General features: G+C 49.3%; 1 protein-coding gene across 4 annotated transcripts in view; it reads left to right on the top strand.

Moving 5' to 3' along the window:
- The window catches only part of MRAS (muscle RAS oncogene homolog), a 57,113-nt gene that overhangs the window by 11,350 nt on the left and 24,769 nt on the right, over nucleotides 1-20,994 (top strand). For all 4 annotated transcript variants that reach the window (XM_072792575.1, XM_072792573.1, XM_072792574.1 and 1 more), the window contains exon 2: nucleotides 14,067-14,277. In XM_072792575.1, the coding sequence (XP_072648676.1) occupies nucleotides 14,085-14,277 (193 nt within the window). In that variant the 5' untranslated portion in view covers nucleotides 14,067-14,084. The remainder of the gene's footprint in view (nucleotides 1-14,066; nucleotides 14,278-20,994) is intronic.

Raw genomic sequence — 20,994 nt, 5'->3', positions numbered from 1 at the left:
GCTTCCTCCTTTCTCCAGATGCCTGAAACAAGGCAGCACAGATAGTGGATTCTGATCATTTCTCCATCATCAGAAATAAAACGTGCTTCCTTCTTAAGTCCTGGGATGGCCAAGAGGCAGGAGCAGGGGCTGCTGGGGTCTCTCTGTGCCATGGGCTGTACTGAGAGCCTGTAAGGCTGAAGGAGGTGATTCAAAGGGAGCACCTGCCTCCCCCACCCCTAGCCCTGAGCGCTTTGGGGCAACTTGGAAAATACAGTCGAGTGGGGTCTCAGGCACCCCTCTGTACAGTTTGGTGGAAAGGGGGCATTGGCAAGAGTTCCCACAACATACTGATGATGATAATGGTAATGAGAACACAAAGAAGAGCAACCTTTATGTGCCAGGCACTGCTCTAAGCACTTGACTGTTTTAGTTCATTCTGTCCTCAGAACAACCCTGTGAGGTAGATACTGTCATTCACAAGTGAGGAAACAGGCACAAACGGATGGAGGGATGTGCCTAAGGTCACACACCTAGCAGAGGGGCAAATGCTTTGGTGCAGGACTTTTTATGAAAGTGCTATAGGTAGGAAAAAGAGACGTAGGAGGCCAGTAGTGGCTCGTGGGGTTGGAGCGGGTCTGCCAGCTTGCCCCCTACCCCACACCCTCCCCTCACCTCCACCCCTGAGTCCAGGGCATAGCCATCTGGCCTGGCCAGGCTGCTAAGGATGGTAGGAGACCTATGGCGACTGTTTTGCACTTGGGGAGAGGAATGTGAAAGTTGCTTCCTGCCTTCCCAGCTTAAAATCTGGAGTTGGGGTGCATCCCTAAAAAGTCACCACCGCCCCCAGCCCTAGTTCATCCCTTCAGAGCCAGGCTGCCAGACGCTCCTCCTTCCTCCATCCTGCTTCACAGAGCCTTTGCAAGGAAAATCCCACACCTCCTCAGCTGCTCATTGTCATGCCCACCTCGTTTTCAGGAAGTTTCCCTTTTATTTTGCTCCAGCCCAGCTCTCTACAGTCTGGTTACTATTTTAAAATGGAGATGGAATTGCCTCTCCCCACTTCAGGCAAGAGCCTGGACTGCATTTCTTTCTCATTTTTTTTGGTCAAATATATGCATTTTTACATTTTTCATTAATGGGGGTTTGACATCTTGAATAGAGATGATAGAAACAAATCAAAGCAATGGTCGTTTTTGAGTGTACCTTTCTGCCTTTCACCTCCCTGGCTTCTGGACACTCCTTGGGTGGGCTGTGTGCCCTCCCTCTAAGGACTATGAGCCTGGAGGTTTTCCAGGCTGAGTAACCCCTGCTGCTGCTGTTGCTGCTGCTGCTGCTCCTTAATGTCATCTTCACCTTCTCTAATCTCACACCTCTCTGGGGCCAAAGCCAGGCCAGGCCACGGCAGTGCAAAGAGTTGTCTGCCTTGGAGCAGACACACCACTGGGTGTGTGCATGCTGGTGCATGCTTGAGGTGGCCCGGGATGGCAGTGGCAGCAGGTGCCCTTGCGGGCTGGAGCCCCCCAGGGGTGATTTGTTTGGCTCCTGCGATAAGTAAAACTTTTTAATGAAGAGCTAAGATTAAAAACTCAACTTCACATAAAAATTCAGATTTCTGGCCGCAGCCCTGATGGCTCAGCGGTTTAGCGCCTGCCTTCAGCCCAGGGCCTGATCCTGGAGACCCCGGATCGAGTCCCACGTCGGGCTCCCTGCATGGAACCTGCTTCTCCCTCTGCCTATGTCTCTGCCTCTCTCTCTCTCTCTCTCTCTCTCTCTCTGTGTCTCTCTCTGTGTCTCTCATGAATAAATAAATAGAATCTTAAAAAAAAATTCAGGTTCTTGGCTACTCTTTAAAAATGTAGAGTATCTGGCAAGCTTGTTGCAGATATGCGCAGGTTCTGTAGTCAGTTGCTGGAAAGTAATAGTGGGCTCCTATTTGCCACAGGCCCCTCTGCTCCCTACTGCCTGTACCTGCTCCCTTTCTCTCATTTATTGGCCTGACCACTGAACACATGAGATTAGGATTTGTTTCCTGAGTGCCTCTTTCTGCTCCTGCAGGGTAAAGCAGTTGAGGTAGTGAGGCAGCCAGAACTTGGGAGGGCTGGAGGTTAGCCATAGTCGGACCTGGCAAGAAGTGTTCATGTCCTAGCTGGGGGCTGCTGGCACAGAGCGATGCCTGCCCCTGGCGTCCGCGCCTTTCCTTTGCTGTCTGTCACCACCCCTGCCCTTCTCCTGGGCTGCTTCCTTCCTAGTGTGCTAGTGCGAGGCCATGGTTCTGTGAGATAGGCAGCCCTGGGCTGGGACAGCCCTGAGGCACAACCCGTGAAGATGTGCTCTGCTTAGCTGCACCCCCCCCCCCAACCTAGGGGAAAGGTAGTACCAGAAGATTTGCCTTATTGTCATCAGGAGGCTCTAAGGACAAGGTGTGGCATCCCCAGATCAACAGGCAGAGTGGTCAGGGAGCTGGGACCTGGGAGGTACAGGGGGCTCGATGTTTGCGAGTGTGGGTGGCAGGGAAGTACCCCCTCGTTGTGACCCACTTCTCCTTCTGGGCCAGTGCCCAGGTATGTCTGGTGGGACTCCACGCATGATCTGTCCCTTATGAGGACCACCAGTCGGGGCTCTGGGACCTGTCTGGCCCATTGGGTATAGTGCCCGCACTACCTCTGCCCTCCCCTCTCCCCACGCCGGCCTTCTAGCTGGCACCCAGCGTCACCCCTGCGTTGTGGAAATGCAGACAACAGGTGCCTGGAGTGTCTCTGTGCGGGAAGCTGTGCCAGGGCCCTAGAGAGGTAGAGAAGCTGAGGCCCGGCCCTCAGACCCCCCCCGCCCCCCCCTCGTGGGGACTGTGACAGGAAAATCACTCCCAACTCCCGGATTGGAAGGGAGGAGTAGAGGAGCATGGTCCCGAGGAAAGACAGAGTGGCCACGTCGCTGAGCTGGGAGCTTTGGGGTCAGACTCGCGGACGGATGAGCCACAGAACCTCTGTGACCTCAGGGTTCGTCACTGACAGGTGCTAACCCGTGCCTTCTTGGTGTGGCGGCTGTGAGGAGCCAAACGGCATAATGGCAGCAAAGCCCCCGGCGGCCACCTGCCCCTGGCGGCCACCTGCCCCCCGCGGCCACCTGCCCCCGGCCAGCACTCCCTAGACCGCGACAGGCGGCCGAGTGGAAGGGGATCCGGAAGGCACAGGGGCCGGGAGGAAGGGCCCGCTTCAGGGGGCTGGGGAAGACAGGAGGCTGTTCCTGACGGGAACGTTTGCCGGGGGGTGAAAGACCGAAGGGCAGAGAACATTCACTGGCAGACGCAGGCTCCGGGCCCGGCAGATTGGGCGCCGCCCCTGTCCTCGGGGAGCCACGCTAGGGTCCAGCAGGAGGGGAGGCAGTTCAGGAGGCCTGGGCTGTGCGGTCACGGTCACGGGGAGAGCTCGGGGACCCACGGCGGTTGGTTGAGGGGCGATAGTGCTGGAGCTCCAGCCGCGGGAACTAAGGCCGCTGGAGCGTTTTAGGGAGGGAAGGTGGCAGGAGTGCCAGGGCGGACAGTGGGGCGAGGGGCTGGAGGTCTGGTGGTTGAGGCTCCGCTGAGTCCCTTCGTGAAGCACTGAGGAGCCTGAGCAGCCCCCAGAGGAGCTGCGAGGAGGCAGCTGCATCAGAACAGGGAGACACTAGGAAGGGGCCTGCCGGGCTCTAGGGAGTCCGAGGGACGTCACTTTGGGGCCCCCAGAGTGTCCAGAAGCCGCCTGTCGCTGGCGGGATGACTGCCCCGATGACTTTCCCGGTGGACATGCAGACTCCTGTCTAAGACTGAGAAGTTCTCCTTGGCTGCAGGTGTGATTGCCCCAGAATTAGGAAAATATTAATAGGCCCCCAGGGCTGAGAGTAAGAATTTAAACATAAGGCTATTTCCTCCTCTCTGCCTCCTCTCTGCCTCTAGCTGCCACTAAAGAATGCTGTGACCCAGGGGACAGCCCTGCCCCACAGCCCTGGACTGAGTTCACTCCCACCCTCCCTGTGGCCGTAGGACATGGGGGAGGCATGGGGGATGCCGGGGTAGGACCTGTGAGGCTGAGAGGGCCAGGGGGCAGCACCCCATGAGCTGGGGATGCCAGTGGGGCCCATGGTTAACCCTTCAGTGTCAAGAGCCTCAGACCTACCAGCACCCAGGACTAGCTGGGTGATGAGTGGGGCAGTTTTTGTTTTTACTCACCAAGTCCAAGTTTCCCCCTTTGCCACCCTCTTCGCTGGGGCAAATGCCTTAGCATTTCTGACTCTGTCTCCTCACTTGTAAAATGAGGAGGCTAAATGCCACCCTGCATGGTCGTGCTTGGGCCCTTGTGCCTGTGCCTGCGGGCCTGCATCGCCTTCCTGCTGCCGCCTGGTCCTCTCACCCTCCCCGATCTGCTTCCCTCTCCTTGGAGCTGCTGCGGGATTCGGAGTTCGTCCCATGCAAGCTGTCCACTCTCTCCTGGCTCTTCTCACTGGTTAACCTGACTGTGGACAGCAGAGAGAGTTGGGGGCCCGTTGGATTGGGTTAGGCCAAGGTGTAAATGTGGCCCGCCAGGGCAGAATGAGGAAGCTGAGGCCCACACACAGCATGAGAGCACACGGAGGAGGGAGTGGTGAGGGCTAAATTCTGTTGAGCTGTGTACCTGTGGAACCAGCCCGGTCGCGGGTCGCAGGGCGTGAGCTCAGGTGGGACTCTGGGGAGGCGGGAGGGCTTCCTGGAGGGGGAAGGCTTGGCATGGATGTTGAAGCTTGCTGGTGATGGTAAAAACTTGATGTTTACGGAGCATTCCCCATGGGCTAGACACAGCCTGGCAAATCAGCGTAGCCTAGCATGACCACCAGGAGGCAAATGCTGCCACTGTCATAGTAGAGATAAACCGAGGCACAGAAGATAAGCAGCTCGCTCAGGGTTGCAGCCTGAGTCAGTGGCTCACGCTCCTTGATGAGGAATCCTGGGTGAGGGGCAACTGCTGCTGGGCAGGGAGTGCCCGGTGTGCAGGGCCACGAGCAGTCAGGCACCACACAGAGGTGCTAGAAAACTGGTCACAACGCTGCCTGGTGCTTCCACACAGCGCTGGGCAGCTGCGTAATCCCCCCAGCTTCCTCCTTGGTCCTCGGGCAGGAGCATGCGGCAGGGTGAGACCCGTACCGTGTGGCTGACTTTGTCCCAGTTGGGCTGGGGGGTGGGCGGTATGTCTGTTCCCAGTGACTAGGATCTGCCCTGGGTGCCTCTTGGGCCCTGACCTGCTCAGCTACTTCCCTGACAGGAGCAGGGATGTGGCCTCGGAGGACTCTTTGACTCTGACGTCACCTGCCTGGCTCACTGCTGACCTCTTTCCTGCACTCCCAGGCCAGCTGCCTCTGGCCTGGCCTGCCTTTGCACCCACTCACCATCTCTCCAGCCATGAGAAAACGCCTAGCTTGATGGGCCAGCCACGGGCTCTGGAGCTGCACTGCATGATTGCAGATCCTGACGCTGCTGCTTTCTAGCTGGGTGACCTCAGAAAAGTTATTTGATGTTGTTGTGTCTCAGTTTCTTCAACCGTCAAATGGGGACAATCATACCTCCCAGGGTCGTTGGGAGAATTAAGGGAGTTAATGTGGTAAAATCTTGCAACAGCATCAGACACGTCACTTATGTTAATTACTTAATTGTTCATCGTTTTGAACTTTGGTTGCTCCTGTAATCTTTATAGCAGTATTTCCACAAACTGACTCTGGGCTTATAAGTAGCCAGGCTCCAGGCCCTGTCAGGAGGCACTCTCAAGCTAGCAGGAAGACCCAAGTGTGAATAGTCATGATACGAGGAACCCCCTGGTGCTGGGGGGTCATGAGTAAGGCCAAGGGCACAGCATCCTATGCCTGGCCAACGCTAGAAGTCGGCCTTTGCCTGGATCTCTGCATCCCTGTCTGACCATTTCTGTCCTGATGCCAGCAGTTCAGACATGGTCCTGGTAGAGGAGTTTGGATTTGATGGCGTAGAAAAGTGGAGGTTGCTGTAGTCACACAAGACCTGGGTCACAGAGTTCTCTAGAGATAACCAGCAGGCATCTCCTAAGGGTCCTGAGACCCTCCCACAGAACACGATGGCCAATAAGTGACATGTTTTAGAGGGAACCAGGAGAGTAGTGGGTTAGATCTGGGCATACAAGTTCCCCCAGTCACCTGGTTCTGGCCACCAAGGTGTGCATTACAAAGGGTTCTAAGACTGAGTGGGGAAGAGGACAGTGGTCGATTAGGATGTCTGCCATGGGAATGGGAGGAGCAGCATCCCTGCTACCTCCTCACCCTCTAAAACCCAGTGGTGCTTAAGGTTCTTTATCACATAAAATAATACACGTGGTCGAGTGTGTGTGTGTGTGGGGGGGGGTAAGTCTTAATAATGGAATGAGCTGAATGGACTGGTGGCTTCCTGGAGGGGTCGAGTAGTATAGTGACAGAGCTGTTGGATTAGCAACGATGTGAGACAATGGGCTGGGGCAAAGTTTTGAGGAGGGCAAGAGTGGAGAGTGAAGCCTCAAGGGATAGCAAGTGGCCTAGACCCCTGGCGGGACCGCACACCATCTATGTACAGCCTGCAAGGCAGCAGCCCTGGGAAGCTGCCCATTTCTGGGAATTGTGCAGAAGGGAAGGGCAGCTCCTGGAATGCAGAGCCATTTCCTCCACATGGGTTGGGTCACACACACCCCCTGCCCCCAATGTGTCCTCATCCCCCTGAGCTGGGCACACCCAGACATCATGGAGATGAGATTAGTTTCCCAGAGCTGATTCAGCTCAATGTGATTGAAAATCCATTCACTCGCCCAAGAGCTCCATTAATAGTGAATGTGTTCCTTTCTTCCAGCCTTCTTTATCAGACAACTTTGTAGTTCAACTGATGGGATTGGGAAAATCTTTAAAATAATTAGTATAGAAGATTAGGGAAGCAAAAAGCAGTGAAAACTAAACTTTCAGTAAAGTTAGCAACGCCTTTGGGTGAGGCTCTGGGTTGGCCACTGCCCCAGCTCCAAGAATCTGGTCCTATAGTCAGGGCCAGGGAAGCAAACAACAAGGACGAAGAGTGCCCTGTGGGTTAGCAAAATCACAATGACAGTCAAAGAAAAAAGCTCTGTGATGCTATAAAACCAGTCACCCAAAGAGTTTAAGGCAGTGTGGGGAGATGGTTCCCAGGGTGGCCTTTGGTGTCCAGCCAGTCCACTACAGATGCCCACTAAATGGTGGGGAGTGTTATTGCTATGGAGCCTCTCCTGGGCACGAGTTGTTCTGGCCAGGACTGTATGACACTGCTTTGGAAGCGTGCCGGTTGGGGGGATGGGGTGCATAGAGAGGCCAGGGAGCCTATGGATCCCTTGACAATGTCTGCAGACAAAGCTCTTTCTTTTTTTATGTGTCCACTTAGAAAAATGGGGGCTGTTTTGAGCTATTCTTTGGGGAAACAAGCTCTGTAGAAGCCCTAGAAACTGGGGACCTCGGAGAATGCAACAGATTTGCCACTAGACCCTGGTGTTTGTGGGACTGCTGGAACTCTCTGTTGTCCCAGGCATGTATATGTGCTACTGTATTGGGTCCTCCAGCAGCTCTATGTGGTACAGGTGCTCTTAGGGCTGTTGATGGGGCAGGCAAGTGGTCCAGATAACTGGGGTCGACCTGGTTGGAGGGAGACCAGGGGCCAACTACTTTGCTTATCAGTGCAAATATGCCCTTGCTGGGGGCCTTTCCATTTTGTTCACTGGGGCCTCACACATTCTTGAGTATCCTGTTCTCTTGTTTTAAAGTGGGGAAGCAGGCTCCTGGAAGTTAAGAAACTTGTTCCAGGTCACACAGGGTATCCATATCAGAGACACAAACAGAACTCAAGCCACCTGACTGCAGTCACAGGCTATAAATGACACTCCCCCCACCCAGACTACCCCCTTGAGAGCCAGGGTGGGGCTTTGACAGAGACTGTCCCCTGGAGGTCTTGGAACCCTCCCAGCACACTCTGAAAATTGCTGGGGGAAGAAGTTATGCTGGGGTCATCTGTCCACCCAGCCTCCCACCTCCTAGGAGCATCACCCCCTGCTTCTTGGCCCAAGGAGGGCTGGGTGGATAGAAGGCTGCCCTGGGGCAGTATCCCGCAGTCGATCAATGAAGAGACCCCGAGCCTCCCATGTGTTGGGTCCTGCCTGGCCCTAGAAAAGGCAAGGGAATGAGGAGATGGGGCTCTTGTCCTGGTGGAGCTTCTGAGCTGCTTGGGGAGAGGAATCTGCCATTTAGGAAACAACTCCACACCTTGCAATATGGTGCTTACCCTGAGGGAGGAAGGCCGCCAAAGACAGCCAAAAATGCTTATTTCTCTGGTGGGAGATGCCCAGAGTCTTTGTATATGTGTCATTAAAATTGCCCAAGCAGGGATCTCTGGGTGGCGCAGTGGTTTGGCGCCTGCCTTTGGCCCAGGACGTGATCCTGGAGACCCGGGATCAAATCCCACGTCGGGCTCCCGGTGCGTGGAGCCTGCTTCTCCCTCTGCCTGTGTCTCTGCCTCTCTCTGTGTGTGTGACTATCATAAATTAAAAATAATAATAATAATAATAAAATAAAATTGCCCAAGCAGCGATGCTGCCTTTTAGGAAAAAGTTTCCAGCAGGAGCGAGGCCTTGGGCTGCCGGTGGCCTGGGAGGGGCTCTGGGGGCCCTGGTTGCCCTGGGAACCCGCGCTCCCGCCAACGCCCGCCCAGCGGCTGCTGTTCCAAAAGTTGGTTTCTGAGCGGAGGGGGCTGCCCTGAACCTTGGAGCCATTTCCCATGGAAACAGTGTTCTAAATGGTGGGTGACGTTCCCACACAGCCCGCCGAGGAGCTGAGATGGCAGCGGGGCTTCTGCCGGGGGAGCCTCTGAGTGGAGGAAGGGGGGAGAGGGGAGGGAGGGAACCTCTCCAGGGAACAAAGTAAACAAGGCGCAAGAACAAACATTCGAGCGAGTGAGCGAGCGGCTCCTCTAAGCTGGGCACATTTCATACATTTTCATCTCATGCTTAGGGCAATCCTGCAAAGTATAATTTTCTAACCAATCCCATCTTACAAATAAGAGACTGAGGCTGTGAACGGTGATTTGCCCAAGGTCACTCACCTGGTCAGTAGGAGGGTATCCATCATGGAAAACTGGTGGGGGGGCTTTAAAAAGAGACTTAGGCCCACTACCCTCCCACCTCAAAGGGGCCATCCATGACCTCCAAAAGAGCGAAGAACTGACGCTCTGTAATGATCTCGAAAAAGATCCGGAAAGGTCTCTGATCTTCTAGTTGAATAGGCTGGGGGCAAGCTCTTGTGAATGTAAGCAGTTTGCTCCTTAACCACCAGCCAGCTTTTTATCCTGTGGTGTCTTTCGTCATAGCCTGTGGTGACTAAAAAAAAAAGAAAAATCTTTCTTTTTACCACTGGAGTCCAGCCTATTTTGTAGGAGTTTGGATGTGTATGCCCCTTGGCATTTTGACTGTCCTCCCCAGTTAACAAACACATCATTTAGTCTGGGATTATTTGGGGGGAGGCTGAAAGTTGGAAAAACCTGTCCATCAGGAGAAGAGCCATTATGAATCAGATGCGGGGTTGGGTTGGGGGCATGGTTCTGGACTCATTCTCTTGGGCCTGCAACCTTCTTTCCTTCCTGCCCCCCCCCCCCCCCAACGGTTGCCTCCAGCAGGGCTTTCCTGTGTGATTGGTCTGACTTGATAGAAGGAGGGAAGCAATCCTAACTCCTGGCTGGGAGGGTTGCCCCTTAGCCCTCTCCATGGTCAGGGCCAGTGCTGTGGCTAGTGATCTGACAGTTCAGAAATGCCAGTGTTGATCCTCCAATTCCTTCAGCTAGCCTTTGCTGCTTGCTGATACTCTGCTGGGGACTTTGGTGGTATGGAGAGGGGGTCCCCGCCCTTTTGTGCATGTTAAGTGTAGACCATTTCAAGTGTATGGGTGGCCTCCGTACAAGGAAGCGCAGGGCACAGAGTAGAAGCAGGTGCCTCCCACAGGAGATGAATCCTGGGCTCAGGCCCGGCCTGTAAGGAGGGGTGTGCTCTCCCAGGGGGACCTGGGGTCTGCAGAGGACTCCGTGTAACCGCAGGGCACACTGGGCGAACACAGAACTGGTTGGTAGAGAGAGTAGAATGTAAGAGGCTATGGCACAGCTACTACTGGAGATGTCAGTGCTGCTGACCAGTGACAGCAGTGACAGCTTTGAAAGTCCAGTGAAGGAGCCGGGACTGGGCCCATCACATGTGGGCAGCACCAAAGGGTATTTCTTTTTTCTTTTCTCTTTTTTTTTTTTTTAAATTTTAACATGTTGCCATACTTGCTTTTTTTTTTTTTTTTTTTAAAGATATTATTGATTTATTTGACAGAGAGAGCACAAGCAGGGGGAGAAGCAAAGGCAGAGGGAGAAGCAGAGGGAGAGGGAGTAGCAGACTCCTCACTGAGTAGGGAGCCCAATGCAGGGCTCCATCTGAGGAACCCAGGATCATGACCTTAGCCGAAGGCAGACACTTACCCGACTGAGCCACTCAGGCGCTTTAAAACCTTCAAAGGGCTTTAAACCACGAGGGATCCGGACCAATTTTTGTGCTAACTGTGCATTCTTTTATTATTATTATTATTTATTCATGAGAGACACACAGAGAAAGAGGCAGAGAAGCAGGCTCCGTGCAGGGAGCCTTACGTGGGACTCGATCCCGGGTCTCCAGGATCACACCCCAGGCCCAAAGCGGCGCTAAACCGCTGAGCCACCCGAGCTGCCCCTAACTGCATTCTAACCTGCGTACATAGAGTCTTAGTTGGGGGGAACCCTGAGTTGGCTGCCTGGGGTCTCTCAGAAGTCCAAACCCTGAGGGCAGGACTCTGAAAGGAAGGAGACTTTCATCTGACCCATTTCCTGCCAGCTGCCTTGCTCTGCAGGCAGGTCCCCAGGTGATTCTGCTGTGGGTGGTCTAAGTACCAACTCAAAGATACAGTTCATGTCCTCTGTCATACTTACTAGTGGATTTCTTATCTTGTTTTATTTTGAGAAGAAAAGCAAAAGAAATAATTTTCCTTCTTGATATCTTCCCACCCACTGAGTATTTTTTATTCATGTTGCTGCCAGCAGAGAATGGAAGGGAGCTTTTTCTTTTTCTTTCTTTTTTTTTTTTTTTTGAAGACTTTATTTATTTATTCATGAGAGACACAGACAGAGAGGCAAAAACATAGAGGGAGAAGCAGGCTCCCTGCAGGGAGCCTGATGCGGGACTCGATCCCAGGACCCCAGGATCATGCCCTGAGCCAAAGGCAGACGCCCAACCCCTGAACCACCCAGGTGCCCCATAGGGGAGCTTTAAAACCAGCCTCTTTCACAAGCAAATATGCTCACCCTGGCCCTGTGTCACTCACTTTCCACCCTTGGCCAAGACAGTGTGGGTAAGGAGGGGCCGTGAAGAGACCATGCTACACCTGGCTCCCCCTACCTGAGAGGCGAGGGAGAGGGAGAGATGACTTTTGCCTTCCTCTCCCCATTCCTGTTTCCTGCCAGCTGCTCTGTGGCCCCATTGGACCGCTATCTCTTGTCATGTGGGAGAGCTCAGTTCACCAAAGCCTCAGCTTGTTCCCACCTTTACCCCACTTGGGGAGACAGGGCACCAGATACTGGGGCTGCAGCTTAAATCCCTCCCCGAAGGACATGGAGTCATACATTTTTGGGTAGCCTGAACATTTTATTTGGCAGAAACATTAATTTTTTTTTTTAATTTGAGGATAGTTGGGGATCCCTGGGTGGCTCAGCAGTTCAGCGCCTGCCTTTGGCCCAGGGCTTGATCCTGGAGTCCCACGTTGGGCTCCCAGCATGGGGCCTGCTTCTCCCTCTGCCTGTGTCTCTGCCTCTCTCTCTCTCTATTTCTCTCTATGTCTATCATGAATAAATAAATGAAATCTTTAAAAAAAATTTGAGGATAGTTGACACACAATGTTATATTAGTTTCAGGTGTACAAGATAGTGATTCACCAACTCCATGCTATGCTCACCACAAATGTAGCTGCCATCTGTCACCGTGCGATGCTGTTGTAATACTATTGACTATGTTCTCTATGCCGTACCCTTTATTCCCATTGATGGGAATATTTTAATATTATCAAGCTTTCCCAATATGTATATATAATACTAGCTTGTTGTAGCAAGTATTGAGAAAAATTGAGAACCTATATTGCCTAGAACCACATCTAGACATACAGATTCATAGATAAGTGACTTCATGGTAGTGCAGTCATGTGTACTTGTTGTTTTGCAGCCTGTTTGGGTTTTTTTCCCTACATGAATAAACTTTTTCTAGGTTAGTGACTATCATCCTTTTTAATGGCTGCATAGTATTGCATTGTGTAGATAAACTTTTTCTTTAACTTTCCCAATATTTAAGTGATTTCCATTTTCCCCGTTCTTCATATCTTTTTGTACACTTGTCTGATTATTTCCTTAGAATAAATTCTCATAGGCCATATAGCTTTGAGAGAGGGTATGTCATTTTAAATTTTGATAGATTTATGCAAGTATATTCTCAGTCCAGGCGGGACAGATTTACACACTCAGCTGCTGTGTATAAAAGCAGCTATACTTCCTCATGCTGCAGGGAAATCCTAAATGTCAACATCAAGCTTCAGTAATTGCAAAGCATTATGCAATGACTCTCGACCATAGCCCCATGCAAATCAGTGTGGCCACATAACCCACAGTGGTGTCTATCACCCGTTCTGTTGATATCTAGAATTGAGGACTATTTAAAAGCCGCAAATAACTGTAAAAAAAAAAAAATCCAGCCCTTTCATCTGATAGGTAAGGAAAGTATGGCTCGACGTGGCCTTCCCAAGCAGCAGCGAGGCATGCAGGACACCCAGTCTGTTGTCCCCACACCCTTAAGTGTCCCCGTCACACCTATGCCATGCCTTTCTGCCTCCCAGCTTCTGCAGAGATTCTTTCTTTCCTAGTACTGTGTGGCAGGATCAAGCTGGCACCCTCTTGGCACCAGGCCAGCCTTCGTGCTACCCAGGAGTTCCGCAGCAGGGGGTGGCATTGTTCTCCCTGGCACCCTGGCGGGGTCCGCAGTGAGCAGCCGAGGTCCCTACAACCACCCTTTTCTGAGTGCTCCTTCTGTGCTGTCTGCCTCCCTCTGCTCCTTGTCACTTTATGACACTGCTTTCAGAGATCACTCTTCCCTTTTCTGCTGTCACGACCTCTTCACAATCAGGCCTTATCTGTTAAGGCTCAATTGTTCTTTAGAATCCAGGCCGCATGTTTCTGGCTCCTACCTCGTCACCTTAGCTCATTAGCACTAGTGACACCTTGGGATGGATAAATCTTTGTTGTGGGGGGCTGCCCTGTGCATTGTAGGATGTGTAGCCATGGCCTTGGCCTCCACTGACTGGATGCCAGGAACACCCTCTTGGCTTTAAACACAAAATTATCTCCGGATGTTGCAAATGTCCCCGGGAGGCGAATTGCCCCTGGTTGAGAACCCCTGCCTTAGCTGCACTCAACATCTTTAACACAAAACTGAGTCCTGCTCCTTCCTGCCTCCTCCCTAGCTAACACGGAGGTTGACCAGATGTCAAGAGATTTTAGCACAACTTTCTATATAACAAGGGGTAAGGAGACACTGGGAGAGGAGCCATGATCACTAAATTCTGAGGGGGGTGGGCACGGAGATCCTGAACTCTGGTGCACGAGGCTGTGATGCCGGCCTTCCCTTAGCGTGGGCAGCATCAGATCCTCCCGGGCATAGCAATCCTGTGACCAGAGTCAAACATTTGTGCCATCCCTGCTCGGACTAGCATCTGCATGTTTATCTGGACAGGAATAGGGCAGACTTTGGTGGTGGAAAAGCTTTTTTGATGTGGCTTTGGCTGTTAAAGACCTCATGGTGTCTAATAGTACTATGTCCCCAAGACCAGGTGTGGCACATGGTTGGTATTCAACAAATGATTGAGCAAATATATAATTGAGAGTATTTATCACTGTGTGAGGAGGGAGGAAACTCAGTATTTTCCTCCAAGGTCAGAAAGGAGAAAATCCCCTCATTATACATGTCTTGTCTCCGCAGGTCTGACCTACCAGAAACATGGCAACCAGTGCCGTCCCCAGTGACAACCTCCCCACCTACAAGCTGGTGGTGGTGGGAGATGGGGGTGTGGGCAAGAGTGCCCTTACCATCCAGTTTTTCCAGAAGATCTTTGTGCCTGACTATGACCCCACCATCGAAGACTCCTACCTGAAACACACAGAGATTGACAATCAGTGGGCCATCCTGGACGGTGAGACCCGGTGGCAGCCCTGCATGGGCCTGGGGCCGGGTGGGAGTGGGGGAAGGGGAACCATGTGAGGTGGAGGGTCAGGAGAAGTTGATGAACTTCACTGAGGTGGGATGGCTTCTTTTGTGTCGCCATTACGGCATGGTTGGTATAAGGCCGTGTATGTTTTCCAAGGGTGAATTCTGAACAGCTTTGTGGAAACCAAAATGTGTATTCAACAAAGAGGCAAGGCTAGAATCATGCCAATTCAGTGATGTCATGTTTGTTATTTCTTGCTGATCAGAAATGCTGATTAGCATCTACAGATGTCTCTGGCTAATAAAAAAATAAGGCAAGAGGATAAATTATTTTTTTAGTGAGCATAGTTTAGTTTTGCTTGGAGGGAAAATCTTGCATTTGACTTTGTTTCTAGTTGGGTCTAAATTGGTCTAGATTAGCAGTTCTCAGATAGTGATATCCAGGCCAGCAGCCTAAGCATTACCAGGGAGCTTACAAGAAATGAAAACCCCCAGGCTCTACTGAATCAGAAATTCTGAGGGTGGAGCCCAGCAATCTGTGTTTTAACACGCCCTCCAGGTGATGCTGAAGTAGAGAGCCACTGCTCCAGATTCTTACTGGTTAGGACTTTATACAGAGTCTCTCTCTAAAACAAAGAGCCCTTAAGAATAGACTGTCATTGTAGGAGGGGAGGTTTGAAAACCATTGGGCTACAGTCCTCTGTCAGATATGTGATTTGCAAGTATTTTCTTCCAGTCTGTGGCATGCTTTTTATTCTCTTAACAGTGTCTTTCAAAGATTAGAAATTTTTTTTTTTCAAAGATTAGAATTTTTAATTTTTTTTAAATCATTTCCTTTTTTTTTAAGTTTTTATTTATTTATGATAGTCAGAGAGAGAGAGAGAGAGAGAGAGAGAGAGGCAGAGACACAGGCAGAGGGAGAAGCAGGCTCCATGCACCGGGAGCCCGACGTGGGACTCGATCCCGGGTCTCCAGGATCGCGCCCTGGGCCAAAGGCAGGCGCCAAACCGCTGCGCCACCCAGGGATCCCTAGAATTTTTAATTTTGATGAAGTCCAGTTTATCAGTTTGTTCTTTTATGGGTTGTGCTTTTGGTATCATGTCCAAAGTATTTGCCTAACCCAAGGTCACAAAGGTTTTTTTCTGTGTTTTCTTCTAGCAGTTTTAATGGCTTTGGGTTCTATATTTAGGTTTATGATCTACCCTGAGCTAATTTTTTGTATATGGTGTGAGGTATGGAACAAAGTTTTATTTTGTTTTGGTTTGTTTGTATATGGAGATGCAGTTGTTCCAGCACTATTTGTTAAAAACATTGTCCTTTCTCCACTGAATTGCCTTTGTACCTTTGATGAAAATTAGTTGCCCATATATTCTTTTTGTTTGATCTGTCTCTCTTAGCACCAATACCATGCTGTCTTGATAACTATTGCCTTATAAGTCCTAAGATCACATACTGTTAAATCCCCAATTTTGTTCTTTTTTTTAAAGTTGCTTTGGCCCATCTAGGTCTTTTGCATTCCATATGAATTTTAGAGTCAATTAAGTTCAAAAATTGTAGATTTTGATTGAGATTGTGTTGAATCTTTAGATAGGAAAAGGATTGACATCTTCACGACGTTGAACCTTCCAACCCTTGAATGCAGCATTTCTCCATTTTTTAAAGTCTTCTTTAATTCTCTTATCAATTGTTTTGCGGATTTGCTTGCATAGGTCTTTTATGTATTTTGTCAGATTTCTATCTATACTCTGTATTATAAATGATACTGGTTTTTCATTTCAGTTTTCAATTGTTTGTTGCTAGTATATAGAAATACAGTAGCATTTTGTATATTAACTGTAACCTGCAACCTTGCTAAACTCACTTATTAGCACTAGTAGCTCTTTTGTAGATCCTTTGGATTTTCTGTGGAGATAGTCAGGTCTGTGAGTAAAGATAGTTTTCTTCTTCCTTTCCAATCTGGATGGCTTGTTTCTTTTTCTTGCCTTATTTCACTGACTACAGACATACTTGTTCTTGATTGAAGGAGAAAGCTTTCTTTTAGTCTTTCAGCACTAAGTATGATGTTAGCTATAGGCTTTTTATAATTCCCTTTATCAGGTTGGGGAAGTTCCTTTTTTTTTTTTTTTTAAGATTTTATTTATTTATTCATGAGAGGCAGAGACATAGGCAGAGGGAGAAGCAGGCTCCATGCAAGAAGCCTGATGTGGGACTTGATCCCAGGACTCCAGGATCATGCCCTGAGCCAAAGCCAGACGCTCAACCACTGAGCCACCCAGGCATCCCTGGTTGGGGAAGTTCCTTTCTATTTCTAGTTTGCTGAGAATTTTTATGAGATGTGGATGTTGGCTTTTGTCAAATGCTTCTTCTGTGTCTACTGAGATATTGAGATGGTATTTCTCTTTTAGTATGTCAGTATGGCAAATCACAATTTTTCCACTGTTAAACCAGTACTGTATCCCTGGGATAAATCTCACATGGTCATGATGTATTATCCTTTTACATATTGTAGGCTTTGATTTGCTAAAATTTTGTTTAGAATTTTTGTGTCTATGTTCTTGATAGCTATATTGGTCTGTAGTTTTCTTGTCATGTCTGAATACTGCAGGCTTTATAGAATTGAGAAATATGCTCTCTTCTTCAGTTTTCTGGAAGAGTTTGAATAAAATTGATATTATTTCTTCCTTAAATGTTTAGTAGAATTCACTTACAAGGACATTTGAGGCTGGAGTTTTCTTTGTTGGAAGATTTTTAACTACAAATTCAATTCCTTTAATAAATGTAGGGCTATTCAGGTTATCTGTTTCTTTTTTGTGAGTTTTGGTAGTTTGTGTCTTCCAAAAAGTTCAATTTGGGACTCCTGGGTGGCTCAGCCGTTGAGCGTCTGTCTTTGGCTCAGGTCGTGATCCTAGGGTCCTGGGACTGAGGGACTGAGGTCCCTCCCCGAAGGGAGCCTGCTTCTCTATCTGCCTATGTCTCTGCCTCTGTGTGTGTGTGTTTCTCATGAATAAATAAATAGTCTTTTTTTTTTTTTTTAAAGTTCAGTTCATCAGAGTTACCAAATTTATTGACATCAAGTTGTTCATGATAGTCTCTTATTATTTTCTTAATATTGGTAGAGCCTGTAGTGATGTTGCCTCTCTCATTCCTGATCTTGTTAATTTGTGTCTTCTCCTTTTTCCCTCATCAGGCAGGCTACAGATGGAGCCATACCATTGATTTTTACAAGAGAACCAGCTCTTGAGTCCTTTGACTTTTCCCATTTGGTTCCATTGATTTGCACGCTTCCCTGCATTATTTCCTTTTGTCTGCCTACTTTGGATTTAATTTGTTCTTCTCTATCTTTTTAAAGTGGAAGCTGAGGTCATCGATTGGAACATTTCTTCTTTTCTAAGGTATTCATTTGATGCTACAAATTCTCCCAACTACTTATTTACCAGCATCCCGCCTAGTCTTCATTTTCATTTAGTTCAAAATACTTTCTAATTTCCCTTTTGAGGTCATCTTTGACCCATAGGTTATTTCGGAATATTTAGTTTTCAAGTATTTTCCAGAGACCCTTCTGTCATAGGCTTCTGTTTTATTTTCATTGTGTCAGAGAACATAGAGTAAACTTACTGAAGCTTCTTGTATGACCCAGGATTTGGTGTCTCTGGGTAAATGTTCCATGTGTACATGAAAAGAATGGGTAATCTGCCATCGTTGGGTGGAGTGTTCTATGAATGTCTGTTATTTTGTGTGATATTTTATTGTTTCAGGCAAGAAGATAAATCTGATCCTTGTTACTCCATCTTGGTCAGAACTAGTATCAAATCGTTACTTTTTAAAAAATGCAACAACTTTGTATCTGTACTGAATTGTGTCCTTTAAAAAGGTGTATGTTGGGGGTACACGGGTGGCTCAGGGGTTGAGCGTCTGCCTTCAGCTCAGGTTGTGATCCCGGGGTCCTGGGATCAAATCCCGCATCAGGCTCCCTGCATGGAGCCTGCTTCTCCTTCTGCCTGTGTCTCTGCCTCTCTCTCTGTCTCTCATAAATAAATAAATAAAATCTTTTTTTAAAAAAGGGGGTGAATATTATAGTATTTGAATTGTATCTTAATTTTAAAAAGCACCATCCTTCAGGGGTTCATCTGCAGCCCTGAAACTTTGAATAGTTCACCAGGAGCCAAGCACCACCTCAGGAGCTTTGCATTGGTATTCTCTCTGCCAAGAATGTTCTTCCTTCAGAAATATATATTTCACTTTGCATAGGTCTCCACTCAAATGTTAACTTTATCAAAGAGGCCTTCCTTGCCCAAACCATCTATACTAGTACCCACCCTGCTCCTATCATTCTGTCTCCCTGATCAACTCTTTTCCCTTTTTTTTCTTTTTGTTTTTAAGATTTTATTTATTTGTTTGAGAAAGAAAGAGATAGTGAGAGAGAGCATGAGCAGTGAGGAGAGAGAGAAGTAGGCTCCATGCTAAGCAGGGGGCCCAATGTGGGGCTTGATCCCAGGATCCTGGGACTGTGACCTGAGCCGAAGGCAGCTGCTTAACCCACTGAGTCACCCAGGTGCCCTTGTGATAACATTCATAGCAGCTGCAGCAGTAAGGAAAAGGGATGCATAGCCAAATTATTATTATTATTATTATTATTTTATTTTATTTATGATAGTCACACAGAGAGAGAGAGAGGCAGAGACACAGGCAGAGGGAGAAGCAGGCTCCATGCACCAGGAGCCCGACGTGGGACTCAATCCCGTGTCCCCAGGATCACGCCCTGGGCCAAAGGCAGGCGCTAAACTGCTGTGCCACCCAGGGATCCCCCAAATTATTTTATAAGCATGAACTTGCAAAGCTTTTGTTCCTCAGCATCTGGGCTCCCCTTGGGTGCTATGCCTCTAAACCTGCCACCTGAATCAAACCTAATTTAGGGCCTTGCCCACCAGGGCCTGCCTCAGGCTCAGATACGAGATGCCCAGATTAGTACATTTCTCCACCCAATTAGGTCTCATATTAAGAAAAGGAAGGCTTAAAACATTACAGCTAAATATTAATTAGTCTGGAATTCAAAAGGATGTCCCATATTTTGGGAACTTTAATCAAAAGCTGGTTGTATTTAGGCCTAAGTGTAACTCTGACACCTTCTGGGGCTAGACTCTTCTGGGGTGGTTGGCAGCCCTGGTATAGACAGGACTTTCCCCAGGGCCTCCAGAGCCCTGACATCCTGCTTCCCTGGAGCCCTACCATCCTGAGTGAGGTGCTAAGCCTGGAATGCCTTCCAAGTGCTCTGAACTCTGCAGTTGCTCTTCTTCCATATTCAGAAAGAGCAAAAACATGACAGCTTGATCATGATGAGGAGGAGGAGGAGGAGGATTATGAGAACAGCAATGATATTTATTGAGCACTTACACTGTGGAAGCCCTATGTTAAGCACTTTGTATATGCTCTCTTTTAATCCTTAAAACACTGTTGTGCTTGCTACTGTTGTTATCTTCATAAAAATAAAGCACAGGGAGATTTGCATAGCTAGTGATGGCTTAAACTACCCCCCTTTGTCTCCTGGATTCTCTCTGTTATTCTGGTTGGGTGGGAAAATCCTCTCCCACCTTGCACTCTGATCCCTGTGCCTCTGGGAATGGGGGCTGAAATCCTGGCGGGGGTGAGAGGAGTGTGGCCTGGATTATCAGGATCAACAGACACCCTCACCTGCCCTTCTTACAACTTCCCCAAGGCCCCCTCGGAGGTCTGTGTGCTCTTCCTCAATTTGTTCAAAAAGCCTTTTCTGTGGTTGCCACACTGAGGATTCTCACAGGCTTCCCGGTTACTTACAAACTTGTTTCTTGCTTTCTTTCAAGAGACCTCATTTCCCTGGTTCTCCCAAGAATCTAAGAGATGGCAGGGGCGGGCAGGCAGGCTCCCCAGTGTTTGGGACCCCCAGCTTTGGAGCAAGCCTGCTTTGAGTTCTTTTCCCCGGGACTTTGGGACCCCCCTGTCTCACCTGTCATTGTTGCAGGCCCATTTCTGGAAGGATCTCCTCACTGTCTGGTGCCCACCTCTCTGCTGCGGGCTTGCATCCAGTCCCCTGACCTCCCAGTGCTCCAGCTCTCTCTTCTGGCCTCTGAATTTGGACCCCTACCTCACACTGGCTTTCAGTTATGGGATTCACCATACCCCAGTTCTCAGGTTTCATGCATCAGGAAGAACCAAACCTTAGGCAGTATCTTGAAGTTTTGTATTTATTCTTGTGGGGGTTTTTTTATCGTGGTAAAATATACATAAAGTGTACCATTGTAACCGTTTATAAGCATGCAGCTCTGCAGCGTTAAGTACATCCCTGCTGTTCTGCAGCCACCGCCACCAACCATCCACAGACTTCCTCATGTCCCCCTGCCACTCTGTACCCACTCAGCAGGAACTCCTGCTCCCCTCTGCCCAGCCCCTGGCAGGCACCGCTCCACATTCTTTGAGGTTGACCACTCCAGGCACCTCCTCTGTGCAGACTCCTGTGGTACTCATTCTTTTGTGACTGGCTTATTTCACTTAGCACGGCGTCTTCAAGGTTCACGCATGTTATAACGTGTGTCAGCATCTCTTCTTTAAGACTGAACAGTTTTCCACTGTGTGTGTGGATATCACGGTTTGTTTACCCATTCATCTAGCAATGGACATGGGGGTGATTTCCACTTTTTGGCTCTTGTCAATACTGATCCTGTGCACACAT

This window comes from Canis lupus, chromosome 22, assembly GCF_048164855.1.
Source record: "Canis lupus baileyi chromosome 22, mCanLup2.hap1, whole genome shotgun sequence".
Classification (NCBI taxonomy): domain Eukaryota; kingdom Metazoa; phylum Chordata; class Mammalia; order Carnivora; family Canidae; genus Canis; species Canis lupus.
Note: the sequence above shows the minus strand (reverse complement) of the source record. Positions and strands in the feature narration are given on the sequence as shown.